Raw genomic sequence first — 21089 nt, 5'->3', positions numbered from 1 at the left:
ATTGAGGTGCACTCTTTCAATAATTATCTTTTTAGATTATGATCAGAAACTAACTTTTCGACATATTTGGATATGATAGTATCGATTGAAGGCAGCTAACAGAAAGATGTTGTCAAATTGCATTTGTCATAAAATAATTATTAGAAGGAATGGCTGTATGGGCTTAAACCCCTTGCCTGTTCTACTAATGGACGAAGAAACCAAAAAAAAAAACTATCTTTTCTGTGCACGGCGTTCTGCGTTAAGCGTTATGTTTTGTTTTGTCTTACTATTACAGATTAAAGAGCAAATTAAACAGAAGCAATATACATCAATTGTTTTATTAGATAAAGTATTAATTAAGTAAAATATCAAATTCAACATTTTTTTCAGTATAAAATGAATTACTGATGTAATTTCGTTAAAACCTACTTTGGTGCTTACAAAGTTATCTATGTGGTGAAGTTTTATAATTGTATTTTGAGATGGCTCAAAGATTTCCTGCGAGTGGGCCAAGCCCTGGGCCTCCAACGAGCCCGATGCCGCCACAGCAGCGATACCCCGGCCCAGCACAGCCACCAGGCAGTCCAATGCCACCAAGACCTTATGCTTCCCCTAACTTTCCAGTAAGTATTTTGATTTGAAAAATATAAATTTGTGTTATTGCAATGCATTCAAATTGATTAGTTTAGCTTAGGGTTACTTCTTATACTTTGGGTTAGTACTTATTGAAATATGTCAGTCCATCTGTAAATATATTATGACAATGAATCCTCTATACTAATAAATGGAGAGACAAGGTTTTTTTGCCTTCGGTTATTCTGCAGATACTACTTTATATACAGAACCTATATTTTGACTTAGAAATGCCTATATATTCGTCGTACAAAGAATCTGGTCAATGACATTTCTTACAAAGAGCTGGTGTGGGGTACTTAAATTTAAATAGCAAGAAACTGTTTGCCAGGTCAGCACTTGTGTTTGTAATATGTTACTTTTACTCTTCAATCACTATGAAAATTGTCATGTGTATGAATTTTTATGGAAGTGTTTGTGCTATATATTGGTTGTTCCTGATTGAGCACAAAACAATTTTATGGGCAAAAAGTTGCAGGCAGAGGTAATTGTAATATAATTTATATTTAACTATGCTTCCTTAGTGAAAGTAAAAACAAACTACATTGAAATCTACAATAAGGAAACATCAAACACTTACTGTGGTAAATCACACGAAAGAAAATTATGCTGCTTTAGTAATTATAAGTTTTCAAGCTTACTTGTTCCTGTAATAATCTTAGAAATATAATAATAATAATCTTAGAAAATATACATTTTCCACAGGTCAGAAAATCAAGTTCAATTTGTTGATACTTCCTAGAAATATATTCAAATTCAATTTTGTATTGAATATATTTTACTAAATATTTATATTTATTTATTATTTATAAATGGGTAAACTCTACTTAAGTAAAACCATAAAAGGAATACAGTTGTAACACATCATACTTTCTTGTTTATAAGTAGATGTAGCCTGAAAAATGTTCCAAGTCACAAACATCACATTTTAAGGAATTTGTGTTTAAAGTATAATAAATATTAGTGTGTTCAATACATTTGGGTCGGGCTACTAGGTCATGATGTCATTTAAAGAATGACAGTAGGGCTGATATTTTTTGTCAGTCTGTTAAAATGAATCACCTGACCAGTTTTGTGTTCTTAACTCAATTTAACATTTTTCTGGATTGACATCTAAGTATGGTTATTCATGGTTTTATCTTTAATAATGACAAATTTCTATACAAACTATCCCCTATTTCAACCCGTCCATTTATTTTTTTGCAATAAAATGTAACCTAGATAGACTAGTGCTTTTTCAAGGTCTAGTCTATCTCTGTACTAAATTTTATTATAATCAGTTTGATGGTTTAGGAGTGAAAGCATTTGGTGTTTTGTTTTGTTTCTTGCAATACTGTCTTACCTAGTCAATGGGCTGTTGTCCAACAAGATGACAATAAAATATGGGAAGGTTATAATACCACATTACTGTACCAACTTCTGTTCTCTCTCATACAGCATTCTTCTGAATAGTTCTGTTTTAGTACTAGTTGGTCTTTGTTGACCATTCTGAGTAACTGGATACCAGGTTTGGAAAGGTATCCTTATTCTCTACACTGTAGTCTTTCATTGAACACTTTGTCATTGTGTGGTGTTGTATTCAAAGTTTTTTTAAATGAAAATAAGGGATGAGACAAGTAGGATGTTCAGCTGATGGTAATTGATAAGCCCTACACATTACAACGCAGTGCTGCTCAGGATTCTTGAAAAACCCAAAAATTCTGAGATCCACATTTCCTATGTCTAGGCCACATTCACAAAGGGAATTATCCTTAATAAGTTTAGCTAAAAATACTGGAGTACGAGCGTGGTTAAGACGTAAACAATAAATAGTTGATAGAACTGTTTTATAAGGAATCTTAAATAATTTGGAGAACCAAGGTTTTTGAAGGATTTCAGGTTGGTGTTCTCCATAAAATTTACCCTTAGAATTTTTGGATCCTTCATCCTTTCCTATTATGTAAGACCAACTGCTTTTTTGTTCATAACTTGTTTTGCTTTAGACAGTTTTTGAGTGGGATTGTGAGTAGTTGTTTTTAATATGTCAATGTCTATCAGCCAATTTTTATTTTCACTGTGCATGCAGTATATCCTATGTAGTATATTAAGAGGCAAGTGTTGGAATTACTACAAATAAATACATTACATATAACTTCAGCATTTTAGTAAGATTAACAGCTGATATTTTCTTCATACTTTTATTCTGTAGGTACATTGTAGCTCAACATTAAAATACTATCCCCCTTATTCATAATGGTCCGCTAACTTTAAACAGCCGCTTAAGAGTGTTTTTTCTCATTCTGACTTAGGTCAATAGGAGAAGACAGAGTGAGTATTAGCAATGCTTTAAGTTAGCAGACTTTATGAATAAGGGGGTAAATAGATATATATTATGTACTTGTGACAATATAATGTAACATATTCATTTCATCATGTACAGGATCCAATTTTACCAATGAACATGCATAAAAGATTTATTTAAAGCTTTATAACACAATGGCCTAACAATCTTATCAAATCAATATTATTTTATAGCTCGTAATATTTACAAAATACATCATAAACATGTTATAATTTGGTTTTATACCCAAAATTATTATATATATGTGTACCTTTACTATATACTTTTTTAATTACAGAAAAATTCAACAACATAGATATTTCTATATCAATCCAGTGGTTAATTTATAAATAATTTAATATTTTTGTTATGCATCTGCAGCAGCGCAGTGGATTTACGCCGCCACCAGCTGGTGCAGGAACAGGGGGAGGTCCCCCTCGAGGTGTGCCATCATATGGAGGAGGCTCTGCGCCGGGTCCAGGTGCTCCAGCACCACCTACTCCTTATGCACCATCTCCGAGGCCTTCAGTTCCACCACAACAATCTAACAAGAGACCAGCAGATGCAAGGCCCCCAATGCCTTCACAACAACGTCCACAGCATTATGCAGGGTAAGTGTGTCTTAAAGCCACCAATAAAAAAAGTGAATATAACAAACACCCAAACATATTATACTATAGCGCAAGATCCAGTGGGAGGCTCCTTTGCACATGATGCCGGCTAGTTTATGGGTAACACAACTGCGCCTATTTCTGCCGTGAAGCAGCAATTTGTAAAGATTACTGTGTTTCGGTCCAAAGGGCGCTGTACCTAGTGAAATTACTGGGCAAATGTGACTTGACATCTTGTCTCAAGGTGACGAGTGCAGTTGTAGTGCTGACAGAATTTTTGGGTATTTCAAGAATCCTGAGTTGCACTGCATTGTAATGCCCTGTTTGTATCAATTACCACCAGCTGAACGTCCTGCTCGTCTCGACCCTTATTTTCATAAAAAAGTATGGTTTGCATGGTCGACAATAACATGGGATAGCCAATTCTCTAATAATAATAAGTAATGCTTGTAAATGTTCTAAGAAAATGTTGAAGATAAATTAATTATTAATTTTCAATCCTTTTTTTCAGCGAGGGTTACGGCGGGGGAGCACCGAGTGGTGGAGGGACGGGCGCAGGGGCTGGCGGTAAACGTAAGAAGCGTCTTGCAGACAAGATCCTGCCCCAAAAGGTTCTTTCTTGTTCTTTTTTCTTTCCTTGTTTTTGTTTTGGAATAGTTTTAGGTTACCTATAGTCAGTTATTATTTTATTTTATATATCTTTAAGGGGACGTTACCAAATGGCCCAACGAAAGGCCAGCACTGGTTTTCGAACCAGCAAATATGCTGAGTTGGGACCACTTCGTGACATATAGAAAATAATATTCCATAATTTTATTTACGATAATATTTTTTTAAGTTTTTTGTATTTAGACTATACTTTAACGTCACAAATAAAAATTTTCATTCTTTCTTTCAAAAGGTCCGTGACCTGGTGCCCGAGTCGCAGGCCTACATGGACCTTCTGGCTTTCGAGCGGAAACTGGATGCGACCATCATGCGCAAGCGACTCGACATACAGGAAGCGCTCAAACGACCTATGAAGCAGAAACGAAAACTGAGGATATTTATCTCTAATACTTTTTATCCTGGTAGGCAAGCTTTATTTTGATATATATATATATCCTGTTGCCGAGGGCTCTGCTTCAGATGCTTAAAAGTTATTATATAATATATATTTTTATATATGTATATATAGTCCCTTATAAAATGCTCACAGATTACCCTTATTTATTTACGGTGTGTGTGGATGATGCAGCTACTGTACTCAATATCTTTTGTATTGTATTAATTTACATAAGGCATTGACTATTTGACGTTTGAGTATGTTTGTTGCATCACTTTACATATTATATTGTAATTGAAATGATTTGTAAAACAATGAAATGATTTAAAAGAGTGGACAAAAAAGACAATGACTTTGTTGCTACTTCTTCTCATTAGCTGAACCCTTTACGAAGTAGCTAGGTAGATTCAATAAGAAAAAAAATTTTGTGTGTGTCAGTGTGTGTCATTTCCTTGACCTACATGAATAATGTGATTTTGATTTGATTTGATAATAGTTTTGTATTTTAGCCATTCTTGCTAATAACAGCTCAATTTATTCGTTCATTGGAGATACTCATTGAAAGCTACATCCATGCCTGGTTATGTTGTAACTAACCGATATTACCACAAATCTCAATACTGCAAAATAATGGATTAAAGCATTGATACCTTTATTAAAATTTTGTGTCGGTGATGCAATAGGTAGAACCGTCGACTCTCAACACTGAGCTTCCGGTTCGATCCTCGCCGGTAACATACCAATGTGTTTACTTTATAAGGTCTGCAATGCTCTTGTGATCCACCAGAGGTGTTACAAGAAAGATTAACTACCATCAGATGGACCATATTTATTCATGTATAGGAAACAAACAGTATTATGATAAATGTTAGCAAATTTTAAAACTCACACTTACCAGTGAAGTTTCCAAAAACAAAAGGTAACCAACGGTAAGATATAAACCACGAAACAAAAGTAATACAAATTAACAACTAATTACAAGGTATATAAATTACACAACACTATACAAGACTATTATACATATACGCATGCTTGTCTGGCTTTCTATTTAAATAAACCACTTTTTAAAGGATTAATATGCATGTAAATGTAACTTTATTATTAACATTAGATTTTTGCGTAAAAGTTATATTTTTATTATTATTTTAGTGAACCCGACGTTTCAAGAACTTTCCAGATCTCGTTTTCAGGGGGACTGCAGTATATGGAATGCGTCAAGATAGTATTCGTCATTACGAAGTTTATTGCCTCGGAGGTGGTGTTTGCTGAGACAGATGAATTTTGGCAAAATTTACTGACAGTTTTCCAAAAACCATCTGTTTGCAGCAAATACCATTCTATAGTCACTTCAGCACGGGATCGCTAATACTTATTTATATTTTAAAAAGCGCAGAAACATTTCTGTCAATTTTTCCAGGTCAGGGTGAGAATGCTGTGGCTTCCTGGGAATTGCGTGTCGAAGGACGGCTTTTGGATGACACTAAGAACGATCCTAATAAGGTGAGTTCTTTCTTAGATGGCCTGGTCTGGATGTCTTTTAATTAGAGATGTGCTGACTAGTCGATAAAGCCGACTATCCGGCAACTATCGTAGTCGAACACTAGTCGTTTATTCGGCAAAATCGATGACTATCCGACTTCTTTCTTTGTATGTATTTGTCAATAAAATTTATCACGATACATAGTGAGTCTCGTGCAAGATTTTGGCGAGTCAACATGCGAACAGCGAAACACGTGTCGAATTGCTTAAAAGACAAATATTGGCGGAATTAACGCTAAAGAAAAACTCAAAACATTTGGATACTTATAGATTTCTGCAAAGTAATGCCTACTACAGTGGGGTCCACATATTACCCATCTAGCAGATAGACTCAGCTCTGCGGCATATGCAGTTAGAAAGATTAGAGAGTACACGAATGTTGCGACCGCTAGATTAGTGTACTTTAGTTATTTTCACAGCATCATGACGTACGGTATATTACTATGGGGTCATGCTGCTGACATTGATATAGTGTTTGCACTGCAAAAGAGAGCTGTTCGTGCTATATATCAGCTTTGTTATAGACAGTCTCTCAAAGAAAAATTTAAAGAAATAAATATTATGACTGTTTATTGTCAGTACATTTATGAAAATTTAATATATGTTCACAAAAATCGTCAAATTTTTGCTCTTAATAGTGATTTTCATTATTATAACACTAGAAATAAGGGATTGCTTGTAACTAATTCTAGTAGGCTTCATAAGATACATAATAGCTTTAAGGGTAAATGTATACACTTCTACAATAAAGTCCCAGCCACTGTTCAGGCATTATCTATCAATAAATTTAAATGTTTTATAAAAAAATGGCTCTGTCGTAAATCCTATTACTCCACTGCTGAATATCTAAATGATCGGACAGCCTGGGACTAGATTGTGATTATTTTATAGCGACTGTACAATATTGTATATTTTTATTGAAAAGAGCGCAAAAAAAACGAATGCTGGGAGAGTTTCTTGCGCCGCTTCTTCTCTCTCAGAGCGCCATTTGTTTCCGAAGCGGTAGTAGTATCTAGTAGTATAAGAAATGACATCAAAAAGAATTCTAAAGGAATCCATTTTGAGAAAATAAATGCCTTTTATGCCTTTACTTCAATAATTTTTTTAAATAAAATTATGTAGGGGGTATTAATTAGGTACAATAAATGAAAAAATGTTTGTTTATTAATATTTTTATTTTATAATCCGTCTACATGTCTAAATTTAACTTTTCTTTGATATTCAGTTTCCAAAATGAAAAATATATACTTGTTAAAAAAACAAATCTATGAATTTTAGTATTAATAAATGACTATTCGACATCTTTACAACCGACTAATCGGCTAGTCGGCCTAAGTCATAATTGGCACATCTCTACTTTAAATGTACATTTTATCATAAAATGGTATGAAAAAAAAAATTTTAATACTATTCAAATACAAATATATATTTGCGTGTCGCTTTGTAGAGCGCAGTTGATATCAAGTTGGTAGGTGAGGCCACACATGGAGTATTGCTGTCATCTCTGGTCTGGCGCACCCCAGTATCAGCTCGATCCATTTGATCTCGTGCAACGCAGAGCAGCTCGAATTGTCGGGGACCCAGTGCTCTGTGAACGGATTGATCACTGACGCTTCATTGTGTGTATTCTATCGCCATTTATCACGGGGAGTGTTCCGAAGAGCTGTTTCACCTAATTCCTGCCGCCGAATCCCACCTTCGCACGACACGCCACAAGTTAGGATATCATCCCCACCATCTGGATGTGTGGCGGTCTCTGGATGAGTACCTACAAAAAAAGAGCGTACACCTTCCTTAAAGGCCGGCAACGCTCCTGTGATTCCTCTGGTGTTGCAATGTGTGTGGCGGTGATCACTTCTCACCAGGTGACCCGTACGCTCGTTTAGCTTCCTTTTCCATAAAAAAAATATCATCTGTTGAATATTTCGTCTTGTGTGACAAATTAATACTCAATTACAGGTGAAACGGAAGTTCTCGTCCTTCTTCAAGTCGTTAGTGATAGAGCTGGATAAAGATTTGTACGGACCAGATAACCATCTTGTGGAGTGGCACCGGACACTCACCACACAAGAAACAGATGGTTTTCAGGTGAGGAGTTTATTGTGAAACACATAATTGACGACCTGTATATCCGAGTGGTTAGCGATCCTACTTACTAAGCTACAGGTCCCGGGTTCGAATCCCGGTAGGTGCAAGCATTTATATGATGAATATGGATGTTTGTTTCCCAGACATGGATGTTTATATGTATTTATGTATGTTTAAGTAAGTATATTTTTTTATTTATTTATTTGGAAACAAATACAGATACATCCTTAAACATAAAGTAGATAAAGTAAAAATAGAAATATGGACACAAGGATGTCTCCTTCAACAGTTTCACTAAGTACACTTAATATTTAAATTTACACTTACATTACACTTAGTTGCAGACAACCAGTTGATAAATAAATCTAACATAATGCATGGTAGACATTGTTACAATTTAGATGAAATTACGTGATTTCTAACTTACTCTGTTTGTGCCAGGATTTGTTTTATTCTGAGTTTGTAAGTTTTAGAGGAACACGAAAACATATCTACATCATTAAATCCAGAGTTATGGAGAGCAAACATTCTGTGCAGTGGCGTACGTATACCAGTATTTGTCCTGGTTTTTGAGAGATGAAATAAATTATTAGAGCGTGTAGCACGGGCTGGTATATGAAAATCGATTAACTGAAGCAATTCTGAGGATATGATTTCACTCGTACAAATTTTTCTCAGAGTGACTAATTCAATTAAACTCCGTCGCTGGCTTAATGAAAGAATATTAAATTGTTTTAAGAGATTCTTGTAGTGGTTTCGACGTCCACCCAAGCGAAAGTTTAGGATACGCAAGAATTTCTTTTGTATCATCTCGACCTGATGGTCATATACCTTATACAGCGGATTCCATATTGGGGTGACATATTCAAGCTGAGACAGCACAAGTGTTCGAAAAAGACACATATATGTATCTTTATTTTTAAATGCCTTAGAGACGCGTGTAATAAAGCCTAACATACGATATGCATTATTCGCTATGTGATCAATGTGGTCATTAAGTGTCAACTTGGCATCAAGGTATACCCCAAGATCACGAATACAGGTAACTGTTTCAAGTTCTTGATCGCCTAGTGTAAATCTCGTTTCAATTTTATTTTTGTTTTTCGTAAAAGAGATATGCTTACATTTAGTGTAACTTAAAAATAGTTTGTTACTTTTGCAATAGACATCTAACCTATTCAAGTCTTCCTGCATAAGCAGGACATCATTGAAGTCAACAATATGGGAATACAATTTTAAATCATCTGCATATAATAAAAACTTACAAGACTTAAAGCAATCAGAGATGTCATTAATAAAAAGTGTGAAAAGCAATGGACCAAGTATAGAGCCTTGAGGTACGCCTGACGTTACGTTAACTGTAGGGGAGATGAAACCATTAATAACTACCGATTGTACTCGGGCACTTAGGTAAGCAGCAAACCAACGCAAGAGGTTACCTTTTATACCGTTGTATGATAATTTTTTTAGTAACAGTAGGTGGTCCACCTTGTCAAATGCCTTTTGGAAATCTGTGTAGACTGTTTCAATTTGGTTTTTATTGTCAAGGCCTTTAAATAAATAATCAGTAAAAACAAGAAGATTTGACAAAGTAGATCTGCCAGCCACGAAACCGTGTTGCTGTTCTATGATTGTGTGTTTTAGCTTAGTGTATACGACTTGGTGTACCAATTTCTCAAAAATTTTTGGGATAGATGACAGTATAGAGATCGGACGATAATTTGCGACTTGATTTTTTGCTCCTGCTTTAAATATAGGCGTAATATAAGCTATCTTCCAGATACTAGGAAAGTAACCAGAGGATAAACATTTATTAAAAATAATTTCCAAAGGAATAGATAGCGTTTTGCAAGTACGCTTTAGAAAAACCGGATGAATGTTATCAGGACCGGCGCCTTTATTGGGGTCGATATTTTGGAGTGCTGCTAAAATATTGGGTCTGTGGAGACGTACATTGTCAATTAGCGGAGTATGATCGGCGTCGCAACTTATATTTTCAAATTGGTCAATACTATATGCTCCATCGAAACCGGGTTCAAAGACTGAGTGAAAATATTTAGAGAACATATCAGCTATGAATTTAGGATCATCAGATTCGACACCGTCATACCACATTAAGCGAGGATAACCTGAGTTAGACTCTTTTAAAGAAGATGCATATTTCCAGAAAAATTTAATATTATTCTTCAAGGAGTTTTCAACGTTGTTAATGTACTTATTATGACATGTAGTAAGAAGCAATTTAACTCGTTTACGTAATAGTGAAAATTCCTGATAATCACGCAGGTTTTTGTAAGATTTCCAACGGGCCCATATTTTGAGTTTGCGTTTTAAACATTTAATTAAAGGTTTAGAGAACCAGGTGGGGAATTTAGATGAACTAATTTTGGCAAAAGGAACATGAGAGTTGATGATTATTTGAATTTGTTTGTAAAAGACATTCACGGCTTCTTCGGCTGTAAGAGAAGATAGGAGAGAAATCCAGTCCACTTCTTCTATTGCGCTGTTAATTAGATAATAGTTTGCTTTATAATAATTCCTTTTAATGTTAGCAATACAGGGCATAATATTATTATTTAAAGTATTTATACTACACGATATGTCCAAAGGTGGGTGATGAGGTACCGTATTAAGCAAAGGATCATCCGAACGCTCGATACGGTTTGTTAAAGTAGATAATACTAAATCAAGGAGTCTTCCATTTTCATTTTGAATAATATTGGTTTGTCTTAAATTCATAAAGGACATAGTGTATATTAGTAGTTTAGATGGCTCGCACCCGGTGGAGAACAATAAAGTGTCTTGACAAATGGAAGACCAGTTCAGATGAGGTAAGTTAAAGTCTCCAATTATAAGAAAATTTTGGTAACGTGCACTAGAATATACATCGTGAAGTTTATTAAAATATTGGTTATATAAATTGTTGCTAGCGGCCGGTGGAACATATAACACATTTAATAACAGTCCGGAGAGTAAAGGAAAGTATATATATATCTCTTCTAAGTTCTCAGCTTCAATATCAGGTATTCGGATAGCCTTTAGATATTTCCTTACCATTACTAATACGCCCCCTCCCCCTTTTTTACCAGACAGTGCCAGATTTCTATCACGTCGAAATAGTACATAATTATTATCATTATGAATTTCCTCATCTCGAATTGAGCCAGTTAACCAGGTTTCTACCAGTATAATTATGTCATAGTCGCAAGATAGCATATTGAGTCTTAATTCAGAAAGTTTGGTTTTAAGCCCTCCACAGTTTTGGTAAAATATAGTAAGGTTATTTGAGTTCATTTTTTAAGAAGTATATCATTTTCATAAATATTTTTAATTAATAATAATACGTTAACAATTCTTTTCAGTAGATAGTGTGCGTGTTCCTCCATGTGGTGAATAATTATTATAATATATGAATCAAGTGTTTCTAATACAGTACATGATGTGTAGATGATTTTAAAATATTGTGGCAATAACAACCTTATAATAATAAAATTAAAACCTAAATTAAACACCGTAAAAAAGGAAGTATAGTTGTAAAAGCGTACATAAATTAGTATCCCGGGACATAAAGTGAATTCTAATAAATAAAATTTGTACATTTTTCTTTCAGCTGATGTACATAAGCAATACATTAAATCATATTTAAGCTTAAGTAACCGTGTATCGTCATCACCTGAGTCTTTCCATAGCACGTAAATAATTTTAGGTAATATAAAGAACAAAACGTAATAGTTTGCAGTGACGACAAAAAACAAGAGATATAAAAGGTCTACCAATAAACATGTGATAATAATTTGTAGGAGTCATGATATTTTGGCTAAATCATCAACGCATCGCACATGAATTATCCTTGAATCATCTTTCTTACGTACTAATATATTACTATTTCTTACCCATACATATTTATAACCCTTTTCCTTAGCTAATGTGCGAGTCTTACTAAAAAGAATTTTGTTTTTAAGAGTTAGGTGTTCGTTTATAAAGAAGCGGATATTGGTGGTGGAAACGGCCGCGGCGGCACTTGTTGGTGTACCAAACAGTTGAGTCGTCGTAAGTGACCTTCGCGATCGCGCGGCACCGATTAGGTCGTCACGTTGCCGTCGAGTTGTCAGTTGCAATATAATGTTCTTGGGGCGGGTCGTGGGTAGGCCTGGAGCCACGCGGTGCACGTTCCTAATATCACTATGATTCAACTCGACGCCTAGGAGCTTACTAATTTCTAACGACAATTGTATTAGATTTTCGCCTTTCCGCTCTGGTATGTTTTGTATCTCGACATTACAGCTACGAGAAGCCTGGTCGAGCTCATCAAACTTTGTCGTCAGTAAATGTAGGTCTGTGCGAAGCGCGTTATTTTCTTGCTTCATATCACTACCTAATGCTTCATTTGAATGAAATGAGTGATCCCTCTCCAGTTGCGATAACCGTTCATCCCAAGAGTCCATACGCTGCTCGAGCTTGTTTATATCATCTCGAAGTGCTTTAGTAACTTCCAAAACAGCCGAGCTGATGTCTTCACGCAGTTGCTGCCTGAAGCTCGCCAATTTAGTGTCTATGTATCGGGTGAGGGTCTCGGTGTCAACATTCAAAACCGATGACGATATTATACCTCCTTTAGGTGAGATGGATGTTCCTACAGCACTAGTATTCTTTTTACCCTTGCATATAGGACACTTCCATTTAATTTTGTTCATGGGTAATATCTTTTTGAAGTCTGTTTCAGTAAGTTCCACGCAGTAATAATGTGTACTCATACTACATAAAGAGCATTTAATAGTATCCTTGTCGTTAAGATTTTTTAAACATTTAAAGCAATCCATGTTCAAATATTTATGGTGATTGTTTATTTGTAGAAAAGCCACGAAATACTTTTTCGTGAAATATTGTTCAAGTATATCAAATATAAACTTTGAGGGTAAGTTAAAATAAAAACGCCACGCAATATTTGTCGTCGCTTATACGTTTTGTTTGTGTTGTCACTTTATACGAATTATAAAGTAAAATAAATGATTAGAAACACTTACAGAGACTGTTTATATATAGATATTTCACAGAATAATTGTAGGTGAATGATTGCACTTGTGTTTTTATCACTAAAAACTCGTAGTTATCACTTTAACTGAATTATTTTTAATTTACTGGTTGATCGCAATGTTTCGTGTGTGAGCGCGCGTTAATGAATTGTATACTGTATTAAATATATCATTGTCTTGTAACCCATAACACAGGCTATATATGCCTAATTTGGGGCAAGATAATTTGTGTAAAAAGTGTGTCAATATTATTAACTATAATAATATGTTACAATTGATGTATTACATGTTGGGTGCCATGTACATTATTACCTATATCGCGGTAGAGGAAAACGTACTATATAGAGCTATTCCTGAATAACGTGTTTTTACGACCTCGTAATTCGTAATAATAATAAAAATTTATCGTTACAAATTTAACTTTGTTACAAATATTTCCAATTGTTTGTGTAGTTTATTATTTTATTAAGGTTTTTAATACACAAATGTGATATAATAATTTAACTTTTATATAGAAAATTATCAAGACTATATTGTCTTAATAATGTTCTATATGTTCATAAACACATTAAGGAATTTGCTAGAAACTGTGACAATCATAATGTTAACATGAGGAACAGGAATAAATTTGCTATGTCTACTACTCGGTTAAGTCGAGTTAGTAAGTCTATTAGGCGATGTAAATGCTTTTATAATGTGATCCCAGAAAATGTACAAAACAAATGTGTTACGAAATTAAAAAGAATTGTTGAAAAAGGTTTGTGTGTGAATGTTTACTATAAAATAAATGATTTTCTTAATGATACCACAGAGTGTGATTGAAGCGGACACACTCAAGGTTTTTATTTATAAATGTTTATTGTACGATATTACATTCCAATCCATATTTTTTATATAAAGAAAACAGCCCGCTGATTTTCTTGCGCCCGTTCTTCTCAGGTCTGAGACAGTCTTTTTTGAATGGGTGGTAGTTTTTGACGTTCAATAAGAGAATTTAGATTAGTTGCCTATAGGACAAGCTATGCCTAATATGTAGGGACGAAATGCTCCGTAATATGCGATAAAGTGAACTCAGATCGTCATGTGCCGCAGGTGAAGCGGCCGGGGTTCAAGAACGTTCGCTGCACGATCCTGTTGCTGCTAGACTACCAGCCGCTGCAGTTCAAGCTAGACCCTCGCCTGGCGCGGCTCCTGGGCGTGCACACGCAGGCAAGACCCGTCATCGTCAACGCGCTGTGGCAGTACGTCAAGACACACGAGCTGCAGGTACGACACGCATGATCCACCACTTACTACTAGGTACTGCTTGCGTCACGCTAATTTGACCTGGTGAAAATCGAAGGTCGAAGCGTTTAGCTAATGGTTATTGATACACCCTGCCCATTTCAATACAGTGCCGATCCGGATTCTTGAAAGACCCAAAAATTTTGAGCGGCACGTTGAGACATAAGTTGTTAAGTCTCATTTGCCCAGTAATTTCACTAGCTACGGCGCCCTTCAGACCGAAACAATAACTTACACATTATTGCTCCACGGCAGAAATAGGCGCCGTTGTGGTACCCATAATCTAGCCGGCATTCTGTGCAAAGGAGCCTCCCACTGTTAAATAGCTTTAAGCAAGACTTTGTATTCATTATGTAACTTAATAATTTTTGAATGAATGGACCAGGACCCCCACGAGCGCGAGTACATCGTGTGCGACAAGTACCTGGAGCAGATCTTCGGCAGTCCGCGGCTGAAGCTGGCCGAGATCCCGGCGAGGCTGGCTCCGCTGCTGCACCCGCCCGACCCCATCGTCATCAACCACGTGATCTCCGTGGAGCCGCCGCACGACGCCAAGCAGACCGCGTGTTACGACATCGACGTCGAGGTGCGACCAACCACACCAAACAAACCTGAATATTGTGCATCTTACTTAGGGATTTAGGGTTTGCTGTGCTTTAACAAAAAGCAAATGTGGTTCTATGAAACCAGGATGCAAATGAAAGTTTTTTTCGCAAAATAATAAATTTATATATATTACTAGCTGACCTGACAGGCGTTGCTCTGTACATAATAAATAAAATATTATTTTATAAATTTGTCAATAATATTTCATAACATCAAGAATGATTTCGTAAAATATGCTCCCTGTTGTTAGCTATAAGTAATGAAATATATTGTTATACTGCAGAACTGTCAATCCGTGCGTCAATAAATTCTCTCATATAAACCAAAAATTCCAAATCGAAATAATTAATACTATCCTATCTCTCAAGTTGGACTAAACTGCACTCCATGAAGTAATCCCTAGTTAAATCCGTTCATTAGTTTAGGGAGTCCATACAAACCGGACAAACAACATGACACGAAATTTATATATATTAAGATTATGCTTTACTTATTAATAAAATTAAAATGGAATCTATAAAAAATATTTGTCACATGTGGGTACTCAAACCCACACTCCCTCTCGGAAACCAGAGCGCAAATCTGGCGTATTAGACCACTCGGCAAAACCTGACTTAAAGCAGTAGTTGAAATTAAAACTCCACCCCTATTCCGCGGCTGGCTGTAATGTGACATGCGATAGATGGACGACAATATTTTAGTCTATATAAATAAAAGTATCACTAATAATAAAAAAAAAACTGAATAAATGCGAGTCAGACTTGCACACGAAGTTTTCTGATATTAAGATATTATGATAATATATTAACACTGTACCCTTTTAAAAATATTTTTTGTTTTCTTTATGTATATATTTCTGGTTTCATAGTCGAAAGTCTAAATTTATATTTCGTTTTTGCCACACTTTGATATTTATATATGAATTTATCTGCAAAAGGTGATAAAATAAAAACTAACCATTTTGTGCTATCGTGAAAAGTGAGCAAATAGTACATGTAAAGTATGGCACACACATAAATGATTAATTAAATATCGTGTATGAATTGATGGTGAAGTCAGTGATTTAATTGCTACATCGCTCACAGGTGGATGACACACTCAAGACTCAGATGAACAACTTCCTGTTGAGCACCGCCAACCAGCACGAGATACAGGGGCTTGATGCCAAGATACACGAGACTGTAAGTTTTAAATATCTTTAAGTACATAACAAATAGAGAATATACTTTATATAACAACAATTTACTTTAAATATTTTGTAGTCTCTTTTTATGGAAACGGAGGACAAACGAGCGTACGGGTCACCTGGTGTTAAGTGATCACCGACGCCCACATTCTCTTGCAACACCAGATGAATCACAGGAGCGTTGCCGGCCTTTAAGGAAGGTGTACGCGCTTTTTTTGAAGGTACCCATGTCGTATCGTCTCGGAAACACCGCACAAGGAAGTTCATTCCACAGCTTTGTAGTACGTGGAAGAAAGCTCCTTGAAAACCGCACTGTGGAGGACCGCCACACATCCAGATGGTGGGGATGTTATCCTAACTTGTGGAATGCGGCGGCAGGAATCAGGTGAAACAGCTCTTCGGAACACTCACCATGATAAATGCGGTAGAGGACACACAATGAAGCGATGAAGTCTTGTTAAAAATTCGTGTCTAATATTTACATTTAAATTAATATTTATTAACAACTTGATTTTACATGAAACACGCTCTGTTATAAAGACTAGTTGAATCACATAAATCCATTTTAAAACAGACTTTACTATGTTAAACTAATTGATCTTATAAAGTGTTGAATAAACGGACTGAATTCGAAAACCGAAAAGACATTGTTGCACGTACGTGGTGCAGGGTGAGAATCGAAAAGGGGGCTGCGTTATTTGTGCCTTGTGTGTCGCGGTGTTGCGCACATTGATTTTGTTTTGTCTTTTAGGTGGACACGATCAACCAACTGAAGACGAACCGCGAGTTCTTCCTGAGCTTCAGCAAAGAGCCGCAACACTTCGTGCAAAAGTGGCTGCTGAGTCAGGCGCGAGACCTCAAGGTGAGATATTATATATAGTTGACATGATGACAGACTTCATAGAAAGTCGGTATTTCTAAGGGCTGTCATCAATCGAATTATAGTATTAACCCGCGACCTCGCTTGCGTGCGTTCAAGCTATAACAAATATTAGATGAGCGCTAAGCGATTACTTTAATCGCTGCGTCTCGACACAGATGTCACAGTCTTTTATGACTTATAAATGGTCATAGTTCCTTAAAACGTTCCAAGCCACAAACATCACATTTTAAGGAATTCGTGTTTAAAGTTTAATAAATATTAGTGTATTCCATACATGTGGGTTGGGCTACTAAGTCATGATGTCATTTAAAGAGTGCCAGTAGGGCTGCCATTTTTTGTCAGTCGTTAATATGTATCACGTGACCAGTTTTGTGTTCTTAACTCAATTTCGACATGATTGTGGTTTGGAACGTTTTTCTGGTATTACGTCCAAATCATCTAAGACTTATGTATGTTAAATGGTTTTATCTACACCTATGCCTTAAATCCTCTATTAAAGATCCTGAAACAGTAAGCTCATTATCAACATTAAAACACCCATTGTCTTAACAACTATTACATAATTCTAATGGGTGTTGTAATGTTGTACTGAATTTCATAACAACACTCCTTGGTTTTTTTTCGATCCCTTCAGTTCACGCGCATAGAGTTTCAACAAACAACCACATTCTTATTGCTCGATGTGTGGTATCTGTATGAATTTCAAAAAAAGAATATTTTCGTTTACGCGAGTTCCACACTACCAGAATGTGGCGTGCCGTAAAAAAAAAGTAGGTTATTCGAATCTCCGCCATTTTTCTTCGATGTTTTTATTGTTTTGTTTACAAAAAATGAGAGATTCATTTTAAACGCTGCAAAAGAACATTATATTCGAGTGAATTTTAATGATTGCACTATACTAAATGTAAATTACTACTAAAATAAATATTTTTTTCATTAATACTTAGTTTATTTGTATATAGTCAGTAATGAACGATATAAGGTTACTACTAGGACTGGTGTTTTAATGTTAGCAGTAAGCTAAATGTTCCAGAATCTTTTAGAGGATTCATATTCTGGGTGTAGATAAAGTCTTGTATGCAACTGTTGATAATTAGGTATTAAAACACTCATGTGATAAATCCACATTTGTGTTTTAATACCCCTTAATATATATTAATTGTTTCGGTTTCCATTGCTGAGTTATACAATAATCGCTTGTGTTTGTCAGACGATCAACGGTGCCGGCGCCGGCGGCAGCAGCGCGGGCAATCCGGAGGAGGAGCGACGTGCGGCCTTCTACTCGCAGGGTTGGGCCGGAGAGGGCGTGGCGCGATACCTGCAGCAGAGGGTGGCCGCCAGACGACGCGACACGGACGCCGCGCTGGCGGCCGCACGTCTGTGACCGGCCTTACAGTGTACTGCACGCACGACCTCCCCTCCCGTACCATGTCACTAATCAAATATCCTTTTCTTTAATTCATTTATTCCAGTAGCCTTTGCAAATTTCATAAGTACAGTCTGCCAAACTACTACTAAGTAGTTTGTCTACTTACAATTAAACCATATCTACAGTATTAACCTAAAACCTAATGTACAGCATTAAACTTATTTCGTATTTATAAATTAACATGGCATTAGTAAAGTTAAAATTATAAATAAATTGTATATTAAATATTTAATCCATTTCATGGGCACAGTGAGAGGTAATGTTTTGTGAGAATGCGTTTTATAGAGGAAACATCTTTTAGCAAATACTGTGGCAGTTCATTTATGACAGTGGGCACTAGCCAGCGTGTTTCTCTTTTCCCATAGTTATTTTTTAATAATACTAGCCGTTCCCGCCCGCTTCGCTGGGCGAATTTTAAAAGGAAATAAATTAAATTTTATTCACAAATCAAATAAGTAGCCATAAACCATCTGGGATAAATTTCGTATCGATGGTGATGGTTTCATATCGGTACGATCAGTGGGTTAGGCGTGATTGAGGCTCAAACAAAGACCAATCAGTGGTAGAACATAGACCATTTTCATTTTATATATATAGAAGAATATTGTAAGCTGCACGTGTCTGTACATTAAATATATTTTCAAAAAAACTAACAGTAAATACACATTGTATCTATTTATATGTTACTTGACCATTTTACAAAAAACAGTTGAGTTTATTGAAATAGTACGCTTTTTACCTGAATTAGTAAACTTTCATTTGGAAATTTATAACCTGCAGAGATGAAGTGGGATTTCCATAAAAAATTAAACACCATAGTAGCAATTTTGGACTAAACTTGAAAAGTTGCCAGAGCGCGCTTTTGTATTATATTTTGTAAGATTTTTTTTTTCTTAATTATTCACTACTACCGTGGACATCAATTTATGTCAATATTTACTATACAATTACTACCTATAAGATTGTTAAATAGGAACTGGTATAGAATATTTAGGTATAGACCTAACTAGTTGTAAGCTAAATTTATTAGTCAATAAGTTTTATTATAAGTAATTTCATTATTTGGTATATGAGAATCATTTGACTATAATTATTATAATTATACTTTTAAACAGTAGTTTTATTTTACCAATTTATTTGAATTTTGTTATGACAATAAAGGACGAGATGTGTAGGACGTTCAGATAATTGTAATTGATACGCCCTGCCCATTACAATACAGTGCCGCTCAGGATAATTGAAAGACCCAAAAAACCTGACAGTAACTTAAACTGCACTCGTCACCTTGAGTCATAAGATGTTAAGTCTCATTTCATCTCATTATAAGTTAAGATGTTCAGCCTTAATGTGTAAACAATTCTGTGTTTTGGTCTGAAAGGCGCCGTAGGTGGTGAAATTACGGGGCAAATGAGACTTTACATCTTATGTGTCAAGGCGACGAGCGCAATTGTAGTGCCGCTTACAATTTTTGTGTTTTTGAAGAATCCTGAGCGGCACTGCATTGTAATGGGCAGGGCGTATCAATTATCATCAGCTGAGCGTCCTGCTCGTCTCGTCCCTTATTTTCATTTAAAAAAATCATCAGCCGGAAGATGTCCACTGCTGGACAGAGGCCTCCCCCAAAGATTTCCACGACGATCGGTCCTGCGCTGCCCTCATCCAATGTAGTCCGGCGATCTTGACCAGTTACTTTGGTTCTCCTACGGATCTCTTCATTTCTGATTAGAACTCGCAGGGAAACTCCGAGCATAGCCCTCGTCATTGCCCTCTGAGCGACCATGGGCTTTATCATAAGGCCCATAGTTAGCGACCACGTCTCCGTACCGTAAGTCATCACTGGCAACACACACTGGTTGAAAACCTTTGTCTTCAGACACAGCGGTATTTGAGACGAGAAGATTTTACGGAGCTTCCCAAACGCTGCCCATCCGAGTTGGATTCGACGAGTGACCTCTTTCTCAAAATTGGACCTGCCTAACTGGATTGCTTTTCCGAGGTAGACGTACTCGTCGACAATTTCGAGAGTACAGTTCCCAATTGTTATGGGAGTAGGTGCGACATGGACATTTGACATGATCTTCGTCTTGTCCATGTTCATTTAAGACCTACTCCTTGGGAAGCTGTATTGAGGCCATCGAGCATATGGCTTAAGTCTTCCATGGTCTCTGCAATGATAACGATATCGTCTGCGAATCGAAGGTGAGTGATATATTTGCCGTTGATGTTGATGCCCAGTCCAGAAGCTTAAAGACATCTTCCAACGCAGTGGTGAACAGCTTGGGCGATATGACATCGCCTTGTCTGACTCCCCGCTGCAGTCGGATAGGCTTCGAGATCTGATCCTGGAGACGGACTGCCATGTGGCGTTTCTATACAAACACTTCAACGCATCGATATATCGGTTATCAATGTGACACCTCTGGAGAGACTGAAGCACCGCCCAGATCTCG

The 21089-nt window shown here is 36.2% G+C and overlaps 1 protein-coding gene across 1 annotated transcript; it reads left to right on the top strand.

Annotated features, from left to right (window-relative positions):
- Window positions 1–224: 224 nt before the first annotated feature.
- Window positions 225–19751, top strand: LOC126974935 (brahma-associated protein of 60 kDa). The gene is made up of 11 exons (XM_050822684.1): window positions 225–605; window positions 3317–3546; window positions 4058–4157; window positions 4448–4616; window positions 6009–6091; window positions 8090–8218; window positions 14344–14517; window positions 14921–15121; window positions 16227–16322; window positions 17079–17189; window positions 18421–19751. Exons 1-11 carry the CDS (start codon window positions 465–467, stop codon window positions 18592–18594), a joined length of 1608 nt encoding a protein of 535 aa, XP_050678641.1. The 5' UTR covers window positions 225–464; the 3' UTR covers window positions 18595–19751.
- The last annotated feature ends 1338 nt before the right edge of the window (window positions 19752–21089 follow it).

This window comes from Leptidea sinapis, chromosome 34, assembly GCF_905404315.1.
Source record: "Leptidea sinapis chromosome 34, ilLepSina1.1, whole genome shotgun sequence".
Taxonomy (NCBI): domain Eukaryota; kingdom Metazoa; phylum Arthropoda; class Insecta; order Lepidoptera; family Pieridae; genus Leptidea; species Leptidea sinapis.
Note: the sequence above shows the minus strand (reverse complement) of the source record. Positions and strands in the feature narration are given on the sequence as shown.